The 21,068-nt window shown below is 29.2% G+C and overlaps 4 protein-coding genes across 6 annotated transcripts; 3 read left to right on the top strand and 1 right to left on the bottom strand.

Annotated features, from left to right (window-relative positions):
• Positions 1–603: 603 nt before the first annotated feature.
• On the top strand, positions 604–5,766 carry LOC119683845 (testicular haploid expressed gene protein-like). 2 transcript variants are annotated; one of them, XR_005252698.1, is made up of 10 exons: positions 604–993; positions 1,055–1,297; positions 4,052–4,206; positions 4,271–4,602; positions 4,660–4,827; positions 4,924–4,987; positions 5,048–5,181; positions 5,259–5,324; positions 5,383–5,507; positions 5,583–5,766. XR_005252698.1 is itself a non-coding variant. In XM_038097711.1 (2 exons), the coding sequence occupies exons 1-2, from the start codon at positions 834–836 to the stop codon at positions 1,219–1,221; spliced, it is 327 nt and encodes a 108-aa protein (XP_037953639.1). In that variant the 5' UTR covers positions 604–833; the 3' UTR covers positions 1,222–1,297. The 2 variants fall into 2 exon arrangements, 1 of the variants encoding a protein (XP_037953639.1); XM_038097711.1 differs by lacking the exons at positions 4,052–4,206; positions 4,271–4,602; positions 4,660–4,827; ... (3 more) ...; positions 5,383–5,507; positions 5,583–5,766.
• A 2,896-nt stretch (positions 5,767–8,662) lies between these two features.
• Positions 8,663–15,572, bottom strand: LOC119679667 (RCC1 domain-containing protein 1-like). The gene is made up of 7 exons (XM_038092154.1): positions 15,480–15,572; positions 15,264–15,424; positions 14,681–15,197; positions 14,539–14,614; positions 14,025–14,476; positions 8,855–8,964; positions 8,663–8,775 (listed from the first exon to the last, which is right to left on the bottom strand). The coding sequence occupies exons 2-6, from the start codon at positions 15,349–15,351 to the stop codon at positions 8,961–8,963; spliced, it is 1,137 nt and encodes a 378-aa protein (XP_037948082.1). The 5' UTR covers positions 15,352–15,424; positions 15,480–15,572; the 3' UTR covers positions 8,663–8,775; positions 8,855–8,960.
• LOC119679669 (testicular haploid expressed gene protein-like) lies at positions 9,066–10,682 on the top strand. 2 transcript variants are annotated; one of them, XR_005252418.1, is made up of 4 exons: positions 9,066–9,267; positions 9,336–9,514; positions 9,580–10,109; positions 10,177–10,682. XR_005252418.1 is itself a non-coding variant. In XM_038092156.1 (3 exons), exons 1-3 carry the CDS (start codon positions 9,207–9,209, stop codon positions 9,766–9,768), a joined length of 429 nt encoding a protein of 142 aa, XP_037948084.1. In that variant the 5' UTR covers positions 9,066–9,206; the 3' UTR covers positions 9,769–10,682. The 2 variants fall into 2 exon arrangements, 1 of the variants encoding a protein (XP_037948084.1); XM_038092156.1 differs by having other exon boundaries at positions 9,580–10,682.
• On the top strand, positions 15,531–18,932 carry LOC119679668 (ADP-ribosylation factor-like protein 3). Its single transcript, XM_038092155.1, has 5 exons — positions 15,531–15,619; positions 18,016–18,144; positions 18,210–18,341; positions 18,441–18,677; positions 18,750–18,932. The coding sequence occupies exons 1-5, from the start codon at positions 15,617–15,619 to the stop codon at positions 18,786–18,788; spliced, it is 540 nt and encodes a 179-aa protein (XP_037948083.1). The 5' UTR covers positions 15,531–15,616; the 3' UTR covers positions 18,789–18,932.
• The last annotated feature ends 2,136 nt before the right edge of the window (positions 18,933–21,068 follow it).

Below are 21,068 nucleotides of genomic sequence, written 5' to 3'. Positions count from 1 at the left end.
TGACAAGACTGCGGTCCTACTAGTAGAGCTTAATTTGCTCGGTGTTACATAAACAAATTTTATGCAATCATGTAACATGTACTTTGGCATGTTAGTGAAGGAATCCATCAGCTTTGCGTCAAAAAAGATAGCGTTCTTTAGAAATTTGAACTCATATTTGATACCTGTGGAAAGAAATATAAAAAATTCAGGTATTTTATCTAAACAAAACATTATATGAAATGTTTGATTAAGTTGGCTAATGAACACTGACTCTGTGCTTTAAATTTAACACCATACCAGTTCAACCCTGGTATTTGCAGTCACAAAAAATTATTTACGAATAATTAAATATAAGAAATAATTTCAAGATCACTGACGATAGGTATTTGGCAATACTCAAAACAGCTGTATGATCATCCAAAAAATCAATTATGTAAATATGTAAAAGTAAATGAAAATTTTGTTGTTACAATTTACTACTGTTCGAAACCTCTTATTAAATACAACAGTTCCTATTAAGTAAGAAGTCACTACCGTCATAACTGACGTTAAAATCAAATTTAAAACATTCTATGAAATGCAATATTAATCAAAAATAAATTTAATAAATTTTCAAAAATAAAATATGTGAAAAATTCAAAATTTTCGTACCACATTTTCGTCGTTAGGTTTTACCTTTTCGGCAATACAGACAGCGGTGTCAGGAGATACATTTTCTCACATCAGCGTCATTCTAAATTTTTGTATTAAAAATTCTTTAAATATTAAATCATTAGCAACTGTTTTTAATATGATTCCAAATTAATTGTGTATAACACTTTAACCTAACAAAATAAAATAAATAAATAAATATGGCAAAACTGAAGAAAAAGCATTTCTCATACAAGTCCAAAAAGAAGATGAGAGGTATATCCGCTCGTCTTTTGAAGCTTGCACAACCAAAGAAAGTAGTTGACACCCATTTGAAAGAAAATCCATTCAGTGTCAAGAGAAGTGCATTAGAATATACTGGTTTGGATTAATGAAATATAATAATAATGTGAAATAAATTGATTTAAAAATTATTCATTAGCTTCTGACCGAATTTGTCAAATGGCGAAACCTAAGAAATATGAAGACTTTCACACTCGCACAGATTGTTTTACTGTGACAAAAGGAGCTTTACAAGCAACAGCCACTCCACGGTTAATACAACTAGCAATACCAAAATATTCGGACAGATTTGCCTTTTACTTTTGAAATTGACTTAATTGAATCCAAAACAAAGAAGTGAAGATCCCAACAATATTCCAATTAAAATGCAATAAAGTTAAAAGTAAGAATTTTATAATTATTTATCTATTATTGCAATATACAGCCAAACTTCCATAACTCGAACTTTTATAACTCGAATTTTCTATAACTCGAACCAAACACAGTGCACCAAGGTTTTAGAGAGCAAATTACATACAATTCTGCTTCCATAACTCGAACTTCTGTAATTCGAATTTCTCTATAACTCGAACAAAAATTTTGTTCCGTGCCGATATGAATATGGAAAAGTGCATTCTATAAGTGGAATTTTTTTTTTAAGTATAAAAACATTTTGCTGTTACGGGAAGCCCCTTTCTTCAAATCCAATGTTTAATTTTTTTTCTTTCTTATGTTTCTATCAGCAAAGTCGGTGGCAACGTGGTTTAAAGTAAATAAGATAACTTCCAATGCTACTCTAAACGATTATATTGAGCTGGCCAGTCGGTGGGAACGTGGTTTAAAGTAAATAAGATAACTTCCAATGCTACTCTTAACGATTATATTGAGCTTGACAATGAAATTTGTACATCGAGCTTTTCTACAGATGACGATATTATTGAGCAGTGATAATATCGATACTGTTGATGAGGATTTGGTGAATGTAATTGTTCATCAGCCTTCCAAGAATGAAGTAGGAGACTCATTCAAAATTCTGAATTTATATTTGCAAACGAGTGATATTACAACTGTTGATCAATATAAGAGTATGAATAAATTGGAATATCTTATTACTGAAAATAAGAAAAAAATTAAAGTCGTAAGCCCTAATTTCTGAATATTTTACTTTACTACAACTTCTGTGCTTTATTTGATTGCAAATAAATAAATATCTTCAAATGTAATTCTAGTTTCTTTCAAAAATAAAAAAAATTAAAAAAATTCTCTAACTCGAAGTCTCCGTAAGTCGAACCCTCTCTTTGCAAAATTGGATTTCGAGTTATGGAAGTTTGACTGTATTTAGTTTGTTATGTGAGTAGCAATTCAAAACAACCAACTTCGCTAATGAAAAATTATTTGAAAAATAACTTAATGGAAAAAAAGAGAAATATATCTCTCATCATCTAAATTTTTTTGTTAATTTGTTTTAGTTTCTTCAACTTAATTAAGATTTATTAAGAGACAATAATATGTTTTTACTATATCAAGATACTTTATACCAAGAGCATAATCTTAACATTATCCTCACCATTATCATTCATCATTACAGCTTTGGAAGTCATTATTTCGAGTGATATCATAATTCAATTAGTAACTTGTTATCTAAATTTTATCCACATTTTTGTCCACTTATATGAAATTACCGGCATTCCCTTCATGGTAAAAAAGGGAATGTTCATTGCAATACTGTATTTCAAGCGATAACGCGAAAAAAACAATTCCCGCTCCATAGGTATAGGTCCGTTACTAATCTACTATTTACTTTAAGATGATATGATCTAATCATATCATAAACTATATTACAAGCGATAGCTTCCATAACGTGAAAAAACGAATTTTTGCTCCGTTGGTAAGGATTCCATATTTATCTACTCTTTATTTTAATATAATTTGATTTAATTATATAAAAATAATTTATTGGCCTTGATTGCCGATTTTTGAAAATCTATTTATTTTCTATTTATTTTCATCTAAACTTGTTTCCAGATATTTGCGTCTTGCAGTTGAATTAAATCAAAATCGAATTGCTTTCGCGATTATCTCTGTAAAATTACAATTTCTTACCATAACGGCTATACCAAATACATCACATGGGTTAGCTAATAAAAATATTTCCAAATTTTTGAGTCAGCATATTATGTTTCACACGTTTACTGATTTAGAGCCCTCCTTTCCTAACCTGCTTTGAACAAATCTATATTACAAACATTTCGGAATAAGCGGGATGAGCGGGATAAAAATTTAGCTGCTCTATCTATTTTCGTGATATCACAACGTATGTTACCATTATTTAAACTCAGCTAGGTTTTGAGCACAAATCAATCATCTGCTACTATAAAAATAAGGAGACGTAAATGGCGCTGGACAGGCCATAATCTACGCAGACCCAATATACATTGCACGTCAAGCTCTGAGATGGAATCCTTAAGGCAGTCGTCGACCTGGATCGCCGACTAAAACTTGGAGAAGAATAATTGAAGAAGAACTAAGAGAAACGAACTATTCCTGGAGTGACATACTATGCCGTGAATCAAATAACCGAAGAGTCCTTTGCTCCACTGGGAGATAAGGATAAGAGAGAGAGAGAGAGAGGCTTTGAGCACACAAAGCTCAAAGCCCATCAATGCAACCATTTTCTACATGATATAAAGATATAATTTTGAAGCCATTAACTTAGTCTGCTCAACTTTTATAATTATGTATGGTACATGAACTATTGATGGAACATTCCACTAAATATTTTAAATAATTTTTTTTCAATTTTAATAGTTGATTTATTTTATTTAAATAAATTAAATTTAATTTTTAAAGATAGGCATTTATATTTCCCATTTTTCAAAAGTGTTATTTTAATTAATTAATTCTCTTATTCGGCTCATCATGATTGAACCAAGGATCAGATAGCCGATTGATAAATATTTATTATAATATTATTATATATGTTTCAGGTTACTATAACTGTATATATAAAAATTTATTAAATTTTAGAACAAAGAAAGCTTACAAGATTGGAAAAAATTTAAAAAAAAAAACAAAGTAATCTATCAAAAATTATTTTAAAATAATATTATACATTCATTTTATTTTTTTCTTACAAACCGCTTATATATTTTTATAGTTAGAAAAATTATGCAATAAACTGCAACACCGCGAAAACAGCTCTAAAAACCTTGGTAGGGCCGTGACGAAGGTAGAATAGCGACAAAATGCCAGAGAAACCAAAGCAGAAAACTGCGTGGACCATTAAAAGGGACAAAATGCTTCGCTATAAAGGTAAATATACTTTTATTTTGAATAATTAAAATTAGACGTTATATTCTTAATCCTATTGAAAAAGCTTCTGAACGGACTATTAACTTAGCAAAAGCAAGGTATACATCAGTGCGTTTCAAAGATCAACCAAAGGATACGACCTTTGACGTAAAAAAGAATGCATTGAAAGCTAAAGCTTCGGAACGCACCATCGAACTTGCAAAACCAAAATTCGTCACTCCTAAATACGTAAATCCCAATGCAAAGGCGAAATGATCAATATATATCACTTTATTCGGTGAATATATAACTTTATTCGGTGAATAACAATCAAGTATAGGATGGAGCAGATTAACATGCCTACGCTCAGCATTGGTAACATCTACAGAAAATGTCGGTGGATAGGAATGGATTTCGGTAGAGTATTTTAAAACGAATTTTTGCAATTAAAAGTATATTAACCATTACGTATAGTTAAAAAATGTCAAAATGATATAACCATATCCCGAATGTTATAATCATATAACGGCTATCTAGAAATCTGTTTCACAGCCAAGTACTGTATTTTTGGCGTGCAAGTTAAATCCTGTTGTGCTGTTTTGTTATATTAAGGAAGATCGAGCGTCCAGAAATTTTGATCAAGTAATAATTTAATAATAGCAATAATACAATAGATAATTTGGGAGAACCCTATATTTTGAATTTTACATATTAAATACTTTTTTATTTAAATTTTAGTCTTAAAAGGATACACAGATGTTGTGGGTAATATATCTATGTATAATCCTGCTATTTAATTTCGGTAAAACAATTTGAAACTTTCTTTGGCTTTAAATACTAATTTTTTAAACAAATAATACAGATCAATTACCTATATCACCAACATAAAGGATTTACAGTATCTATTTCTTATATTTTACCTATAACGTGGAGGTTAAAACCTGTTGTGATGTTTGTGATATTAAGGAAGATCGAGTATCCAGAAATTTATTTCATGTATGTAAAAATAATTTAGAACAAATCTATTTATTAAATTTTTGTACAGTAAATAATTATTTTTCTTTAAATTATAGACTCAAAAAAGAATACACGGATGTAGGCGGTAAAATATTTACAAATAGTCCTTCTTCTGGATTGGGGTAAAATAAATTTACTTTTTTTTAGTATTCAATACTCATTTTTTTTATCAAATAATAGTTCTGGTGTCTATATCACCAATGGATGTGTAGTAGTCTATTTCCTGTATTATACTTTGGTGTGTAAGTCAAGTCCTGTGTCATTCTTGTGATATTTAGGAATATCGAACGTCCATAAATATATCTGTAAGTAGAAAGCGATTTTATTTTAATAATAATGTTTATATATAAGTTTAATAATTTAATTTGTTTATATTGCAGACAAAAAATTAGAAACGAAGTAATTAAATGGTGACTACAATATTTTTTGAATACAGGAGAAACAATCTAAGTTGTACAATGGACCTGGCTTTCAATCGTTACGAAACGAAACTATTCATGTTTTAATATATTTTATATAAATTTGTTTAGAGCGAAACAAATATAGTGCGGTGTTGCAGTTTAAGCTGTTTTTTATTTTAATATATTAAGTATTTAGAAAGAGAATCTTTCAAAAGAATTTAAAGTTATAGAAATTGTTTTTAAATTTCGAAATATTAGAACTCAATCCCTAAAATATTTAATAAGTAAAAAGAATAGTTGGAGTATATATGACAATATATATGGGAATAAGGTTCCCGAGTTATGGTTCTCAAAATTTTGAGTAAAAATCAATGTGAATAATGAAAAAAAGTTACACAGAATCGTATATACTATTTGAACAAATATCATTTACAATTTTTTTTTAAATATTTTCAATAACAATGTTATTTTAAAATGTGTGGTTAATTTCTCTTCCACCAATAGGCCAGGTAAATTAATACCTTTCAGGCTTTTTAGAGGGTACGCAGTGTCTATTCTGGAATTGGGTTCACGTCTCTACCCTTTTAACCCAAAATTATTATTATTTTATTTATTATTTATATTATTTTATTTTTATTATTTTATTTATTTATTTAATTTTATTATTAATTTATTATTATAAATTATTCAGACGATTAGTGGAAAGCTGGCATTTATTGTACATCTGAATTCTAACTTATAATGACTCAAGCGCTAAGTTCTCTGAGAATGGCAAATCCTATGATTGTGGCTCGATACAAGAATGCCTTTCTGGAAACCAAATAGTAGTTAAAAGAGGATAGACAGCGCTAGAGAGATTTGGTTCCAGATTGGCCTGCTATGATTGCATATGATAAGGATATTTTACATTTGTATACATACATTAGAATTTTGAATATGTATAATATATAATTATCTTTTTTAACGGATTGATCATTTAAATAAGTTGTATATTGCAGATGTGTATTTGCAACTCACTAGGACAAGTCCCTAAAAAAATATACGGATAAAAAATGTGCAATGCTATATCTGACAGACCTATTTCGACATGGTATATCCTGACTTTTCATAACACACATTGCTATAGGTCATATATCGCTATCAAATATATATATATATATAACCCAAATTAAGTATTCATTAAGTTTCCATTAAAACTTGAAATTATTCAATGAAGAGAAAGTTAATAAAAAATACTCTTTACTCTTAAAAATATTTCTAAGAAAAATTAATTTTAATATATTTTAAATTATATGTGTTATATATGTATTATATGAATAAGAGATAAGGAAATATAGTTAATCGCTAGCTTTTTAATACCGTTTCCGATTGTTAAATCTATGGTAACTTTCTTCACCGAGATTCCCTTTTAGTGCGATATACATTTTCGATTAATAAATGTGTACTATGCAAAATGTGTAATACTCCAGATTAATTTATTACATATTATTGAACAATTAATTTATATTATACCAAAGTAGCAAGACTACCTTGAAGTTAACAGCTGTTTTATATGACGATAAATAGTCTAATTTGATTCTAATTTGATATTTATGAAAAATATATCTATTAACCACTACAAAAATATTAGATTACTCTAATAATGTTTGATTACTCACAAAATTTGAAAAATCGAGATTAAATTTATATTGAATCAAGATTTACTAATAGAAAACACCATAAATAAAGATTGGTTTATTTGGTAAAAGTCATGTAGACTATTTAACTTTAAGATAATCAAAAAAGTACCAAACCAAAGTTTGGTTACTAAAACGTACAGGTTCTTTAAGAATTACTCTTCTGATAATTTATCGAATTGCTTATCATATATTTAAAAAAAATAGCGATTTTCGTCTTTTCCGAAAATGGTGTTTAATTACTAATTACATAGTAATTAAATCATTAAAATAAAGAACTAGAATAAAAAGGATTACTGGGATAATATACCAGGATTAAAACAATCCAAATCACTTATTGGTACCTATAACAATAAGAGATACCAGGATTGTATGAACCTATCAAAAGAAAAACTTAGAATCATCACAGGAATCCTAACAGGGCGCTGTAGACTAAAATACCAACTTACAAAACTAAGTATACTTACAGATGCAAACTGTAGATTCTGTGAAGAGAATGAGGAGTCAGCCACACATGTGCTGTTAGAATGCCCTGCGCTAATGCACATACGAAACAGGCTCCTAGGAATGTGTATTCATACGGAAGAGGCAATAAAATTCTGTAAAGTTGGTTCTATACTACTTTTTATAGACGCAATGGGGCTTAAAGACCTACTCTAATCCCAGAAGGGGGCATAATAGGCCCGACGATCGCAGTGCCACATCTCCTAACAATAATAAAACTAATTACAAAAGACGTAGAGGTATACCACTCATTCCCAATCCACCGATTCTACTTTATTCCCCTTCACCTACTATCAACCATAACCCATCTGCATCTTAACCCATGAAATCGTTTTGTAAAACTTTTCATATTATCTGGTTTTAGGACCCAACGGGCTACCACAACAACAACTGTGGAGATCAGCCATTGTTCTACCAACCAATCAACTATTTATAAAATTATTATTTATTAGAATTATATAGAATTATGTATAATATATGTATAACTGCTTTTTTGAATCGTTTTATTGACTATTTTTGTAGCAAATTTTTGAAAATCTTCAAAACGAGACTATAGCAGTTGTTTTAAATATTATGACTAGTATTTTAACAATAATAATATATTATGACTTGTCTAACACAAGTATTTAAAATTATTTAACATTATACAATTTATGTAATTGATTATGTTCTCATGATGAATTTTATTATATTTATGTTCACTCCATGTATGGCTTTTAGCGGTTATTTTTAAAACAGATTTCAACTTTCGTTTACTTATTTAGTATATGTAAGATTAACCAAATTGGAGAGATCGTTGTTAAAAAAAATTCTCTGTAAACAAAGCTTTGATTAATTAATTTTGAATTGAAAATAATTAATTATATTATATACTATACCTCAAATATTTAAATACACATATAAATTTTTGTTCAGTTAAACTGCAATAACCACGAAATGCTGCAGAATCAAAATGTACTTGGAAAGTTATTAAAATTAAATTAAATGATGACCTTTGGTGTAAACAGTAGTTTAATTAAAAAATTAGAAAAAAATAACTCAATAAACTTTTACTCAAATGTATGACCTTACTTATAGTTAAGTTGTATGTTATATATCCTTTTAATTCACATACTTCATATGCGAAGTAAATTATCCTTCATATAGGTTTCAAGCTGATATATCACTTAAACATTTTTCATCTGTAAATAAAATTAGTAAAATGTTTTGAATTATTTGTCTAATAAAATTAAAAAAATATTTCAGATTATAAAATTTCTTTATAAATATTAAATTGATTTTTTCATCTTTAACTAAATTAACTAAATTTTTTGTGCAAAACAAAATTATTAAATATGCTAAACTAGTGAAAAATAGAAAACTAGCTTTTCTATAGCACAGATGTTTGCTAATTGATAGTTGCTAGAAATTTTCATCTACCTGTATGCAGAAATGTAAAAAGGTGAATCCATATGCAGTCAAAGAATCTGCACTACGTTATGTGGGTTCGTATATGAAATATCCTTTTCATGCAGTTTCTATATTCTAATCCAAATTTACTTTTATATTACAGCTACTAATCGCATAAAGCAGTTAGCAAAACCTATAATATATTTAGAAATACCCATTTTAGAAGAATTACCTAAAAATATCAGGGTTAAGCGCAGTGCTCTAAGGTATCAAGCATCGGAACGTATTAAACAATTAGCCGAGCCTAAAATAAAACCAAAAGAAAAAATGAACTCATATAAGGTATTCAATAGTTTATAACTGAATATAGTTTTCAAAAGTGCATTAATAGAAATGATATTTTATAGGTTTCTAAAAAAGCTTTGACAGCACATCCATCGAAACGTATAATAGAACTAGCACAGCCTAAAAAACATAAAGACGAAGTTAAAACTAATCCATATAAAGTGACTCCTCGAGCTTTAAAAGCGACTACTACTGAGAGAGTAGTTGAATTAGCTAAACCGAAATATGTAACAGAAAAATATAGAGCATAAGAAAAGCTAAGTTATGTATCCAAGTACAGAGTTTAGAACAACATACTTATCAACATAATTATTATCTCTTGAATATACTAACACCTGTATATGTAAAGGTGGGATTAGATTTTTAACATCTTTTTCATCGGCAAAATAACAATGCATCAATGATTGAAAATTGTGACGAACTAGATGAAATAAAGAAAACGGAAATTCCATGAACGGTCGGGTGTACGTCACGGAGCCAATCGTCGCCAGCGACGTCCAGGTGCCATTCAACACTCCCCAAGGGACTTCACAAACAGGTCCCAGCAGTTTACAACAACAAGGAAAAAATACAAAATCACGATCTAAAAAGAGTAAAGTTCGATTTTTATCTATAGAGTCTAGATCAACATATAACTGTTATATATATCTATTTATCAGATATGTAATATCCGTTGACTCTCTAAAGCTTGTGTGTGTATCAGTTGGGTTAGATTGGATAAGTTAAAAGTTTAGATGTCTTGATCTGTATTTGACACCTTATTCATCGGTAAAAAAAAGGTTAAATCAATGATTATGAATTGTAAGAGAAGCATAATGAGCTAGAGAAGATTGTTGTAACGAAATGGATCTTTACAATTTAAAAAAATTATTTAATCTCTGATTTGATATGATCGAGTTTATGCTTATTTTAAATTGTATAAATCTCATAAAAGCATAAAAATAGGTAACAGCTGAATGCAACAAATGGATAAGGAGCCCAAGAGCGTAGCGTAAACTACAACTTCCTGCACCAAATATATATAGCAAATAACACCACGGCAATTGAAACTACTTATAAAAATTATTTATATATTCTGCAACATCGAATTTATGACAACAGCAATCTGGTGTATTCTAGTATAGTAAATTCTTATAAGGAAAGCATAATTTATTAACTAATAATTATTAATTAAAAATATATAAACATAAATTATTAATAATTATTAGTTAATAACTTATATTTTGCTTATATGTAAAAATTTGTAAAAATTTGTAAAAATTTCATTAAATCAATTGATGACCAAAGAAAGCGTGTTTTAATTTAAAATATATAAATGATAAAGAGGGGTTGTTAATATTGAGATTATTATAAAGAATCCTGGCTCAAGCAAACATTGAAGTGAACAAACCAAGCAAGCGGAAAAACCTTTCGAAAAATTAGAACCCTAGCAAAAAATAGTGACAGTTGGAAAAGTTCGTTTTGGCCCAATATTCCCCTGGGAACGTACTGGAATGAATATAATAATAATAATATAAAAAATCCTACAAACTAAAACGCTGGAGGATATTTTTTGTTGGTTTGGATATTAAAAGAATAATCTATTTTATTAACCACGCAGATTAGATTTGAAAAATTTGTTTTTTATTCTTATTCCGGAGTGTATTTACTTGGACCCTACTTCGTCGAAAGAGTATAGCGCAATTCAAAACTACTGAGGCTACATAAATAACTTATCACTTAATTGCTAGAAATATAAATTAAAAATGCTATAAATCTAACTACACTGGTCGATTTTTTCTTTCAATAAATTTTGCCCAAATTGTTTTTTATACATACCCAAGTAACATCAGATCATGGTTCCAAGTATAAATGACATTAAAACCTTTAAAACTATTAACAACAACAAACCACTGATACCACTGAAACTGATACCAAAAAACCGAAAACTTATCCAAAAATTTTAGCATTAAAGTAGTTATCAAAGTAAAAGTAGCTTAAATACAGAAAGTTTTTCAAAGTTTTTAGAATAACATTTGTGTTTTCCTATGAAATTTTCATATCGAAAAAGTTACATTGTTCTAATATAGTTTTAAATTTTATAAATAAAAATATTGTACATTACATTGATTTCTTTCTAGTGGATTAAATGCATGTTACGTTGGTATGATATTCACAGTCCAAGAACACAAACTAAACAATAAATAACCAAATAGTCAATTAAACATGTTGATATCAAAATTAAAACATGCAGATATATCTTTTCCATTGTGAATATATAGGATCAACACCAAATCTGATTCTATGCATTGTAACACCTATATCCCTTAGGTTTATATCAATAAATTAAAGTTAAAGAGACACTACACAAATCTGATTCTATGCATTGTAACACCTATATCCCTTAGGTTTATATCAATCAATTAAAGTTAAAGAGACACTACACATTAGAATGGGCTGGCGGCAGTGATATAATGTAAAATAAAATAAGGCATGTTGAATTTAACCTTAAACCAGATGAAAAAATCTTGTTACATCAACGGAATGAAGCCATCACACATAATGGCACTTATGTATGTAGTTTTTGCATAGAAATAGCTGAAAGACGTGATAAGGAGTAGAGCTGACGTTGAGGCACACATTGGGAACGGATATAATTATGTGTGACTAGTAACTCAAAACAAAAGTTGCTATGTCTTGAACTCAATTATGCAAAGACAGGTTTTGCTGCACAAGGAAAATGTTCTTATTTCCGGAGATATTCAGAAGCTGATATAGACATAAAATTTCTGTCGATGAGTTAACAATACTACATCCAGACTTGTGAACTATATATAGATCGCTGAAAAATCTTTAATAGCAGCCTGACTGTCATTTAGAAAGGTCGAAGTTGTTTTATGTGGTTACATGCAATGAGAGCTTAAAACCACTGTATACTCAACACTTGTAAAAAGATATTAAACCACTGGAAAAAATAACTTTAATGTCAATTGAAGCTTTATATATGTGTACATAACTTCCTACTTGTGAGACCCTTCTAAATCTCTGATATTCTTTGGGTCAGAGCACCCGGTTCAAAAAATGCAATTTCACATTGGTTAAAAGCATAAACGCTAACATATTTTCTGTGTAACTTTAATTGTTAACCACAGACACCATGACACTCTTTTACGAAGCCTATCCAGTGTCCAGGACAATCAAAGTTGTAAGCATCTTTGTCTCGTTGTAGCAAATTAAGAATGCAAACTTCTATCTATTTTATGTTTGTATTTATTATTTATTACTCCATTTTCAAAAAGTTAAAACAAAAATTTTTAAATAATATATCTATGAAATCTCAAACTGTTTGAACATATACGATTTGAGACAGAAAACCATCCTTTTAGAAAATTTAAATATGACACAATTTTTACGAAATAAATTATAATTTTTTGTCGATTTTTTAAAAAAAAAGTATCTATGCAATACATGATTGGTTGGTTGGTTGCAGTGGCATATCATTAGATAATTTTCATGTAGCTCAATTATCGATTTTTGCTACCACATTTCTCATAAGAAACCCTAATATAGAAGACTATACATAGAGAAAAGACTACATCTTTCCCGTCGAATTTAGATAATTTAATAGGTCTGTCGTCCTTACCGATAAACAGTCTGATAAACTATCAAAAAAGTATCTTTCAAAAAACCTATTTCTTCTGGAAGCCAATGTCGGGTATTCACGGAGAAAATACAAAACATTTATCAACTCAGGTTAGGTTAGGTTATACCGGCGATCCCTAGGCGATCCATTTAGGCATAATATATAGGAAAAGTTCAAGGTCTAAAACCACCTAGAACCTTTAGAGGAAATTGACTCCTAATATATTAAGTCGCCGCCGTGCATGAGCTGGACAAAAACATAGTAGATGAGAGATACTCTCATCGTCTTTTCCACAGCTATTACAGGTTTGATTGAAAGGGAGTCTTAATCTTCTAGTATGGTTGCCTAGTTCACAGTGACGTGTAAGTAAACCTACTAAAAGACCGATATCTCTACAGAATATATCTCAATGTGAATTTTGGATTTCCTATTTATCAACTTAATGTTTAATAACTAATTACTCTATAAATAGATCTTAAAGTATGCGTGAATGAAAATCTTTTTTGAATATCATCATATGAGATTGAAAATGAGTAAGTTGGCTAATTAACACTGACTCTGAGCTTCAAATTTGGTAGGACACGACTTCCATTTTTGATACTTGCAGTCACAAAAAATTTTGCAAATAATTAAATGTAAGAAACAATTCTAAGACCACTAATGTTGGGTATTTAGCAATACTCGAAAAAGCTGCATGTCAACCAAAAATTGCAATTAATGAACAAATAATAATAGTTTATTGTTGTTATTTACTACTTTTCAAAAAACCTCTCTATTGCAAACAATAGTTTATATTAAGAATTTAGTTTCTTTCACCAAAATGGACGTTAAAATTCAATTTAATATTAAATACTTATAAATCTTATATGTATATATATAAATTACCTTATTGCAACAGTGCACCATGGTCCACAAACTATGTTTGGAGTATTTAACTGATTTGGGATAGTTGCGAAAAATGGAACTCTTTCAAAATGATCGCACATTTGATTTAACTTCTTTAAACCCAACTGACCGTGTACATTCCAACCTGCTGCATACACAGTACCACAATTCATTTGCACAATTGTGTGTCGTGCACCCGCATATACTTTAACAGCAATGCATTCTGTATACTGCTCCCCTTCTTGTCCATCATCACTAGATTTTACACTGCAAGTATTACATGGAGGCATATCAATAATTTGTGGCAGCGGAAAAACTGTAGGTTCTTTTTGACCATTAGGTTTAAAAACACGCAAACCCAGTTGACCATTTGTATTGTGACCCCAAGTATATAAATCACCAAAAGCAGAAATAGCTGCACTATGCCAACCACCGGCAGCTATATGAATTATCTGAAATTTAATTATTTATTATATATTTTTTTTATTAATTAGTATATAAATTATTTATTTACTTTTATACCAGCTAAAGCTTCCAACAAAACTGGCGTTTCTTCAGTTTGTAGCAATTCTTGACCTAGCTGTCCACGTCTACAATAATTTAATAATAAAAATTTGCTTAATTTTTTAAATTAATTTTTTTTTTTTTGAACATACAGACCCATGCCCCAAGCATATATATCCCCCATGTTAGTTAATAGCATTGCGTGCTCAAAACCACAGACCAATTGCTTTACTTTTATATGCTTTGGAAACTCATGTATTTTGCTGGGTATGCTATAAATACCATTTGTGTTACTTACAGCCACATTTATATTACTACCACAAGCGATGTGAGTAAAGGTTTCCACTGTCTGTTGTTTTATTGCACCAAAAATTGTACGTTTTTGTGGCGGTGCAACATTTGTAGCAGCGAATTTTACTTCCTCCAAGTTTGCTTCTACTTTTGCTAGTAATTTGTATATTTTGCCATTCTCCAACAAAATCAAACAAAACTTTTCAGCTGCTGCTATTTGCTTAATTTTGTCGGGAGCTATTATGTTTACACTAGCATTAGGTTTATCAGTCAAAAATCCACACACAAATAAACGATTTTCTTGTGCAAATGCTGTGTAGCTCCAACTGGCTGCTATCAATGTGCTGCTATTTATGACGCACTCATTAAAACCAAACTCTGTTGTTAAACAAAGAAGACAGTTTTAAATTCAACAAATTATGCGTTTTTTAAACAGTTACTGACCCGTAAAATCATGAACTCTGCTAGCCTGTTTGTTACCAAACTGTCCAAATACATTAAAGCCAGTGAATGCTGCTGGTATGACTGCCATCTTTTAATTCACTTCCGCTGGTAAATAGTGAATCAACAGTAACAATTAACGTTGCCTTAGTTACAAACTGCGACTGTATAATGAAGGAATTATTTTTTAGTGGTCTAAATTTATTTGTCAGTTCTTACTTAGCTCTTGTGTTGTGATGTTGTTGGAGGGGAGCGCGCTTCTACAAATACGAAACGTTCCACTTCATTGCGCATTCTAAAACGTGACCATATTATTGTGTTAAAATTGAAATCCGCATATAGTAAACAAATAAAATATGGTGAGTCTATGAATATACAACAAACAATTATAATTGAACAATTAGTTTCTAATTAACTATATTATACAAAAATTTACAATTATTATGAAACCAGCAATTCCTCAGATTCTTTAGTTTGTTTTGTTTATTAATTGTCATAGCAACAAGCGACAAGTGCGGTAGTGAACTGTCAAATGTCAAATTATGCTTAGTACATACACAAACCAATGGGAACTGTTCCCATCGGTATTTTGTTAAGTGACCTATACTTATTTATTTGGTTGAGTACAGTTTTAAATTTCTACTGAAATACATTTCCGTCATTTTATTAAATAATTAAATGTTTATAAAAAACAAACGCTGCGAAATGTAAAGAATGTATTTAAGTGATTCTTTGAAATGTAATGACTAAGACTTTTATTTTACTTTTATGATGCTTTAAAGTAGTAAGCATAATAAATTAAATGTTATTACATTTTAAATTTGTTAAAAATTGTAACAATGAAGAAACGCAAACTTAATTCTTTTAGTTAGAAAAAGAAATATAGTTTAAAAATATTAAATCTATTTAATATTAAAAGAAATATATTTTTAAATATAAAATAAGTTAAAATTCACATATGGAACACGGCTAGTCCGAAACTAGTACATTTTATCATAAAGATAGTTTTAACAATTCAATACAAACATGTCTTAAAAACGTACCCAATTGTGTCGCCCTACAATCGACTCATCCCAAACTAATCCATTCAAACCAGTTACTGGATAATAAATGCACAATTAACCTGTTGTATACTGGATTCGATACGATTGGTTTTAAACTCCTTATCGAAAAAGACGAGGCCTATACCTATATCTTCCTTTATTGTTATCTTCTACCAAAAAGACATAGGACTTTAACATCTTCAAAATTTGTTAATATTTTCAAACATTAATCATCTAATATTATAAAAATAATTTTATACATTATCTAAGTATATTATCCAGAAATCAGTGAAGTATAATTCGTCCAAAGTAATTGTAAACAAGAACAATATAACTTCTAAATCATATTAAACGTCAATTCAAAGATTTTGATACTCTGGCGTTACTTCTTTTCTTAGATAACTCAAAGTGAAGTAGTAGTGCAGATATAATTATAAGACTAATATCTATAAAGTCATCAAACTCTAATTTAACTGAGCAATGGCAACATGTTCAGTGGAGGCCTCTCTCCAAGTTGCATCCATCGACCTTTTATTCACATCACGTTTACATAGATACCTATTATAATGAATCCAACTAACAATTCTCCACACAGATGCAGTATCTTCTTCAAATATTGCATAGCAAACAAACAAAGTGAAGAACAATACCTTTTCCGTGCAACGAGAACTTATCTGTTTTCATGTCCTAATGCACACACCAACTTGAGTCCAATTGAGCTTTGGCTTCATCCCCCACTTAAATGACTAGATTTCGCCGTATTGACTCAGGTTAGCTGCAATTAATCGACTTTAATCCACTCTTTAGTTCCAATTCCTGATTCCCTATCCGTTGACAAATCAAACATTGACTAACTATTTATTTTAATCATACGCATTAGATGAAAGAACACAACAGAATATGCTTAATTCACAATTACTTTGTATTCTCACAAAATCCTGTAATCTGACAAATATAAAACACATTGATTTCAGGAAAATACCATGCATCAATCAGGAATCATATTTATAAAAATGAACATCATAGTGAATCGAAGATATTAATTTTGCGAATGACCGATGTTACCAAGACCTTGACAACACTTTCATTTACCTTTCCTTGACCATCTCGAAAACATGTCTTTAATAATATGACCCAATAGTCAAATATTCAAATTTCAACATTTATTAAAGAATACGTTCACAATGGAACAAGTGACCTAAGTGGATCCAGTAGGGATCGCCGGTTAGAATATGTTATCAAATATCAACGATAAATCTAGCAATTTACTTTTTAACTGTTATTCTATCCCAATGCATTAAGTAAATAAACCTATTATGTGTCCAGTGCAGTACTAGAAACCTCGCCTGCAGTCAGGCATGTAGTAAGGGGTGGGGATTGAGCGCTAACGCATCCGTCTCTTCCAAAATGATTCGGGGAACTGTACTTATGTAAACACATTATTACAATTATTATTAATCAACAAGGCTTATTAATAATTTAAAATGTTATTTAAATTACTGAAATTATCTGTAAACGGCTGAATGTCTCCAATTATTTTATATATATCTAATCTAATCTAATAATTTCTTATTTATATAAAAACTGATGAATAATTTATTCGCATTTATATATCTTATTTGTTAATATATATTTGAATAAAATGCTTTTTACACATACATATATTTATTAAATATGACTTACTACAAAGTTTAATGTGAACATTTTTTAAGGGTCTGTTATCGCTTTTACGAAAATTACGTTCTACCCCAGACAAGGAAGCGAGAATATTACTACTTGGTTTGGACAATGCTGGTAAAACAACAATTTTGAAACAGCTAGCCTCTGAAGATATAACAACAGTAAATTTTCAACTATAATATTCAAACTAGATAACAACTAAATTATTAAATAATTTCATTTATAGATAACACCAACCGCTGGCTTCAATATCAAGTCGGTGGCAGCAGACGGTTTTAAGCTCAACGTGTGGGATATTGGTGGCCAATGGAAAATACGTCCATATTGGAAAAACTATTTTGCCAACACTGATATCTTGGTAAATAAACAAATCTATTTAAAATTAAATAAAATAAATAAAATAAATAAAATTAAAAACTAGAAATTATAACTTGAATTTTATAATTCGTTTTTCCAGATTTATGTAATTGATTGCACCGATAGAAAGCGTTTATCTGAAACAGGCAGTGAACTCTTTGAACTATTAATGGACAACCGACTTAAACAGGTACCACTGCTTGTGTTCGCAAACAAACAAGATTTACCCGACGCAATGTCATCAGCTGAAGTAGCCGAAAAGATTGAATTGGTACGTTTGCAGGAGCGAACTTGGCAAATTCAGGGGTGCTCAGCGGCCAATAACACAGGCATAAAAGTAAGTTGTAACCAAAACCGATAAATAACAAATAATTAATAATCATTAATTGTTAATTTATTGTGATTTCAGGAAGGTATGGATTGGATTTGCAGGAATATTAAAAAATAAAATATTAATTATTTCAAATCATCAAAAGGACTTTAGTTAGTTAAGTAATAGTATATATTTTCTTTATAATATAATTTTACAATATATATAAATATGATTTTATAAAAGCGATTATTAACATTAACAGGCCTAGGTTTTTTACGTGTCCTTTTTGCAATAGTTAAAAAAATGTTTGAAAATGAAACCTACATAATAATTCTTTCTTATATTAGTATTTCTTGATTAATTTAATATATCCACAATATATAGTATATATATTATATAGTATGTAACTCATATAAAAATATTTAATATAAAAAAATAAACAATAATGAAATCTATGTAATAATAATATATAAAAAATATTAATAATATACATTTCCTTTTTTTATTTTAAAAACTCTCTCTAGATTTTTATTTTATAATTTTTTAATATTACAAGTAAGCAATAGAATCTATAAACATTTCACTAGAAGAACCAATACTTATTTGTATTGCTAATATTTCTTTTAAATTACACGAGGTCTTATATGAGGAAAGATTGTTGTCTTTGCAAAAGGCGACCTAACTCTATTCTATGTATGAACAAACGTCAATCCTGTGGCACTTCAAAGGGCCATTATTTGAGCTCAAACGTGATTTTTGGATAAAAGACCGCCACTCCAACCTAAACTAACCAGGAAACAAAAATACATTGTGTAATCAATCAATATACAATCCTTTGAAAACACTCTTGGAGTTATAATATTGTAGACATATCTGATATCAGATATAGTAAAGAAGATAAAAATAACTCTTGATAACTTCATAGCAAATATTTCAATACTAAATAAGTAATCTGAAAACTTGGAAATTAGTTCTGACTTAAGACGAAACCACTTTCTAAGTGAAATCTACAAAATGAAAACTAAATATAATCGTTGTCACACATTGACCACTGGAGACAATAGTTAGAGACGTAATTAGTAGGGAAGAAATCTAATTAAGAAATGCGTGTGCTCTCTGTAGCCGAGTTTGTTAGCTGTCAATGGAGTCAATCATTGTCTCGACAGTTTTATACATGGTTTTGGCTTGTACCCGCAAATGATAATTATGTAAATTTTATTTTTTTATTATAATTTTTAACTTATTACCTCCAATGTACTTTAATTCACAATTAATTTTTCTCATGTTTTCGTTTTATTGAGTATTAAATCATATAATAACACAATATATATTATATTAGGACCAACAGCATGTTTTAGTTTAAGTTTCAACTTAAAGATGAAAGTAAATGATTTTCCGATAAATATAAAATATTGTAAATCACATAGATCTGTACATATTGCTTCACACAATATCTAAAGTTTTACCAGATTTGAAATTTTACATTTAAACCTAATGGTCATATAAGGCTTGAGGCTCTTATAAAAATTTCTTCAATCCATGAAACTAAGTGACACAAAGAAAGCTATTTATATTGACTTTTTAAAATTCTTTAAATCTATTTTATGTGCAAATATTAAATCCTAAAAGACTGTCACAAGGCCGTAAATGATTTCCATTAAACTCTCAGATGGCATACGCTTGATTAGACCTAATTCATTCCATGCCTTCGCTATGTGTTACGTGGCCGTTCGGGTAGTAATTCTGAAAAATTTTTTTAGTGATATATTCTGCCTGCCTGTAAAAATTGTGCACAAACTATTTACATTTACATTTCCGAGTCATTATTTTATGGGTAATTGCAGGTATTCGATTGATAAATCTGGGTTAACTTTTTCAATCGACATTCACTTTAAGTGTAATTTTTATTTTCTATTATTAAATCTATACACTCAAGATTAATGTAAAATACTCGAGATTAATTTGAAACACTCTAGATATCTTGCAACATTACATTGGAATTAACAGCTGTTTTATGTGCCTCAGCAGTTGAAGTGTGATTTTATTAGACATATGCATTTTCAAAGAGTAATGTAAAATACTCGAGATTAATTTGAAACACTCTAGATATCTTGCAACATTACACTGGAATAAACAACTGTTTTATGTGCCTCAGCAGTTGAAGTGTGATTTTATTCGATATATGCATTTTCAAAGAGTAATGTAAAATACTCGAGATTAATTTGAAACACTCTAGATATCTTGCAACATTACACTGGAATAAACAGCTGTTTTATGTGCCTCAGCAGTTAAAGTGTGATTTTATTATCAACGAACACAACTACAAAATTTCCAGATTACTCTAAAAACGTTCGATTGGACAAGAAAATTTGACAGTTCGAGATTAAATTTAGATTGAATCCAGATTTACCAATC

This window comes from Teleopsis dalmanni, chromosome 2, assembly GCF_002237135.1.
Source record: "Teleopsis dalmanni isolate 2A chromosome 2, ASM223713v2, whole genome shotgun sequence".
Lineage (NCBI taxonomy): Eukaryota > Metazoa > Arthropoda > Insecta > Diptera > Diopsidae > Teleopsis > Teleopsis dalmanni.
Note: the sequence above shows the minus strand (reverse complement) of the source record. Positions and strands in the feature narration are given on the sequence as shown.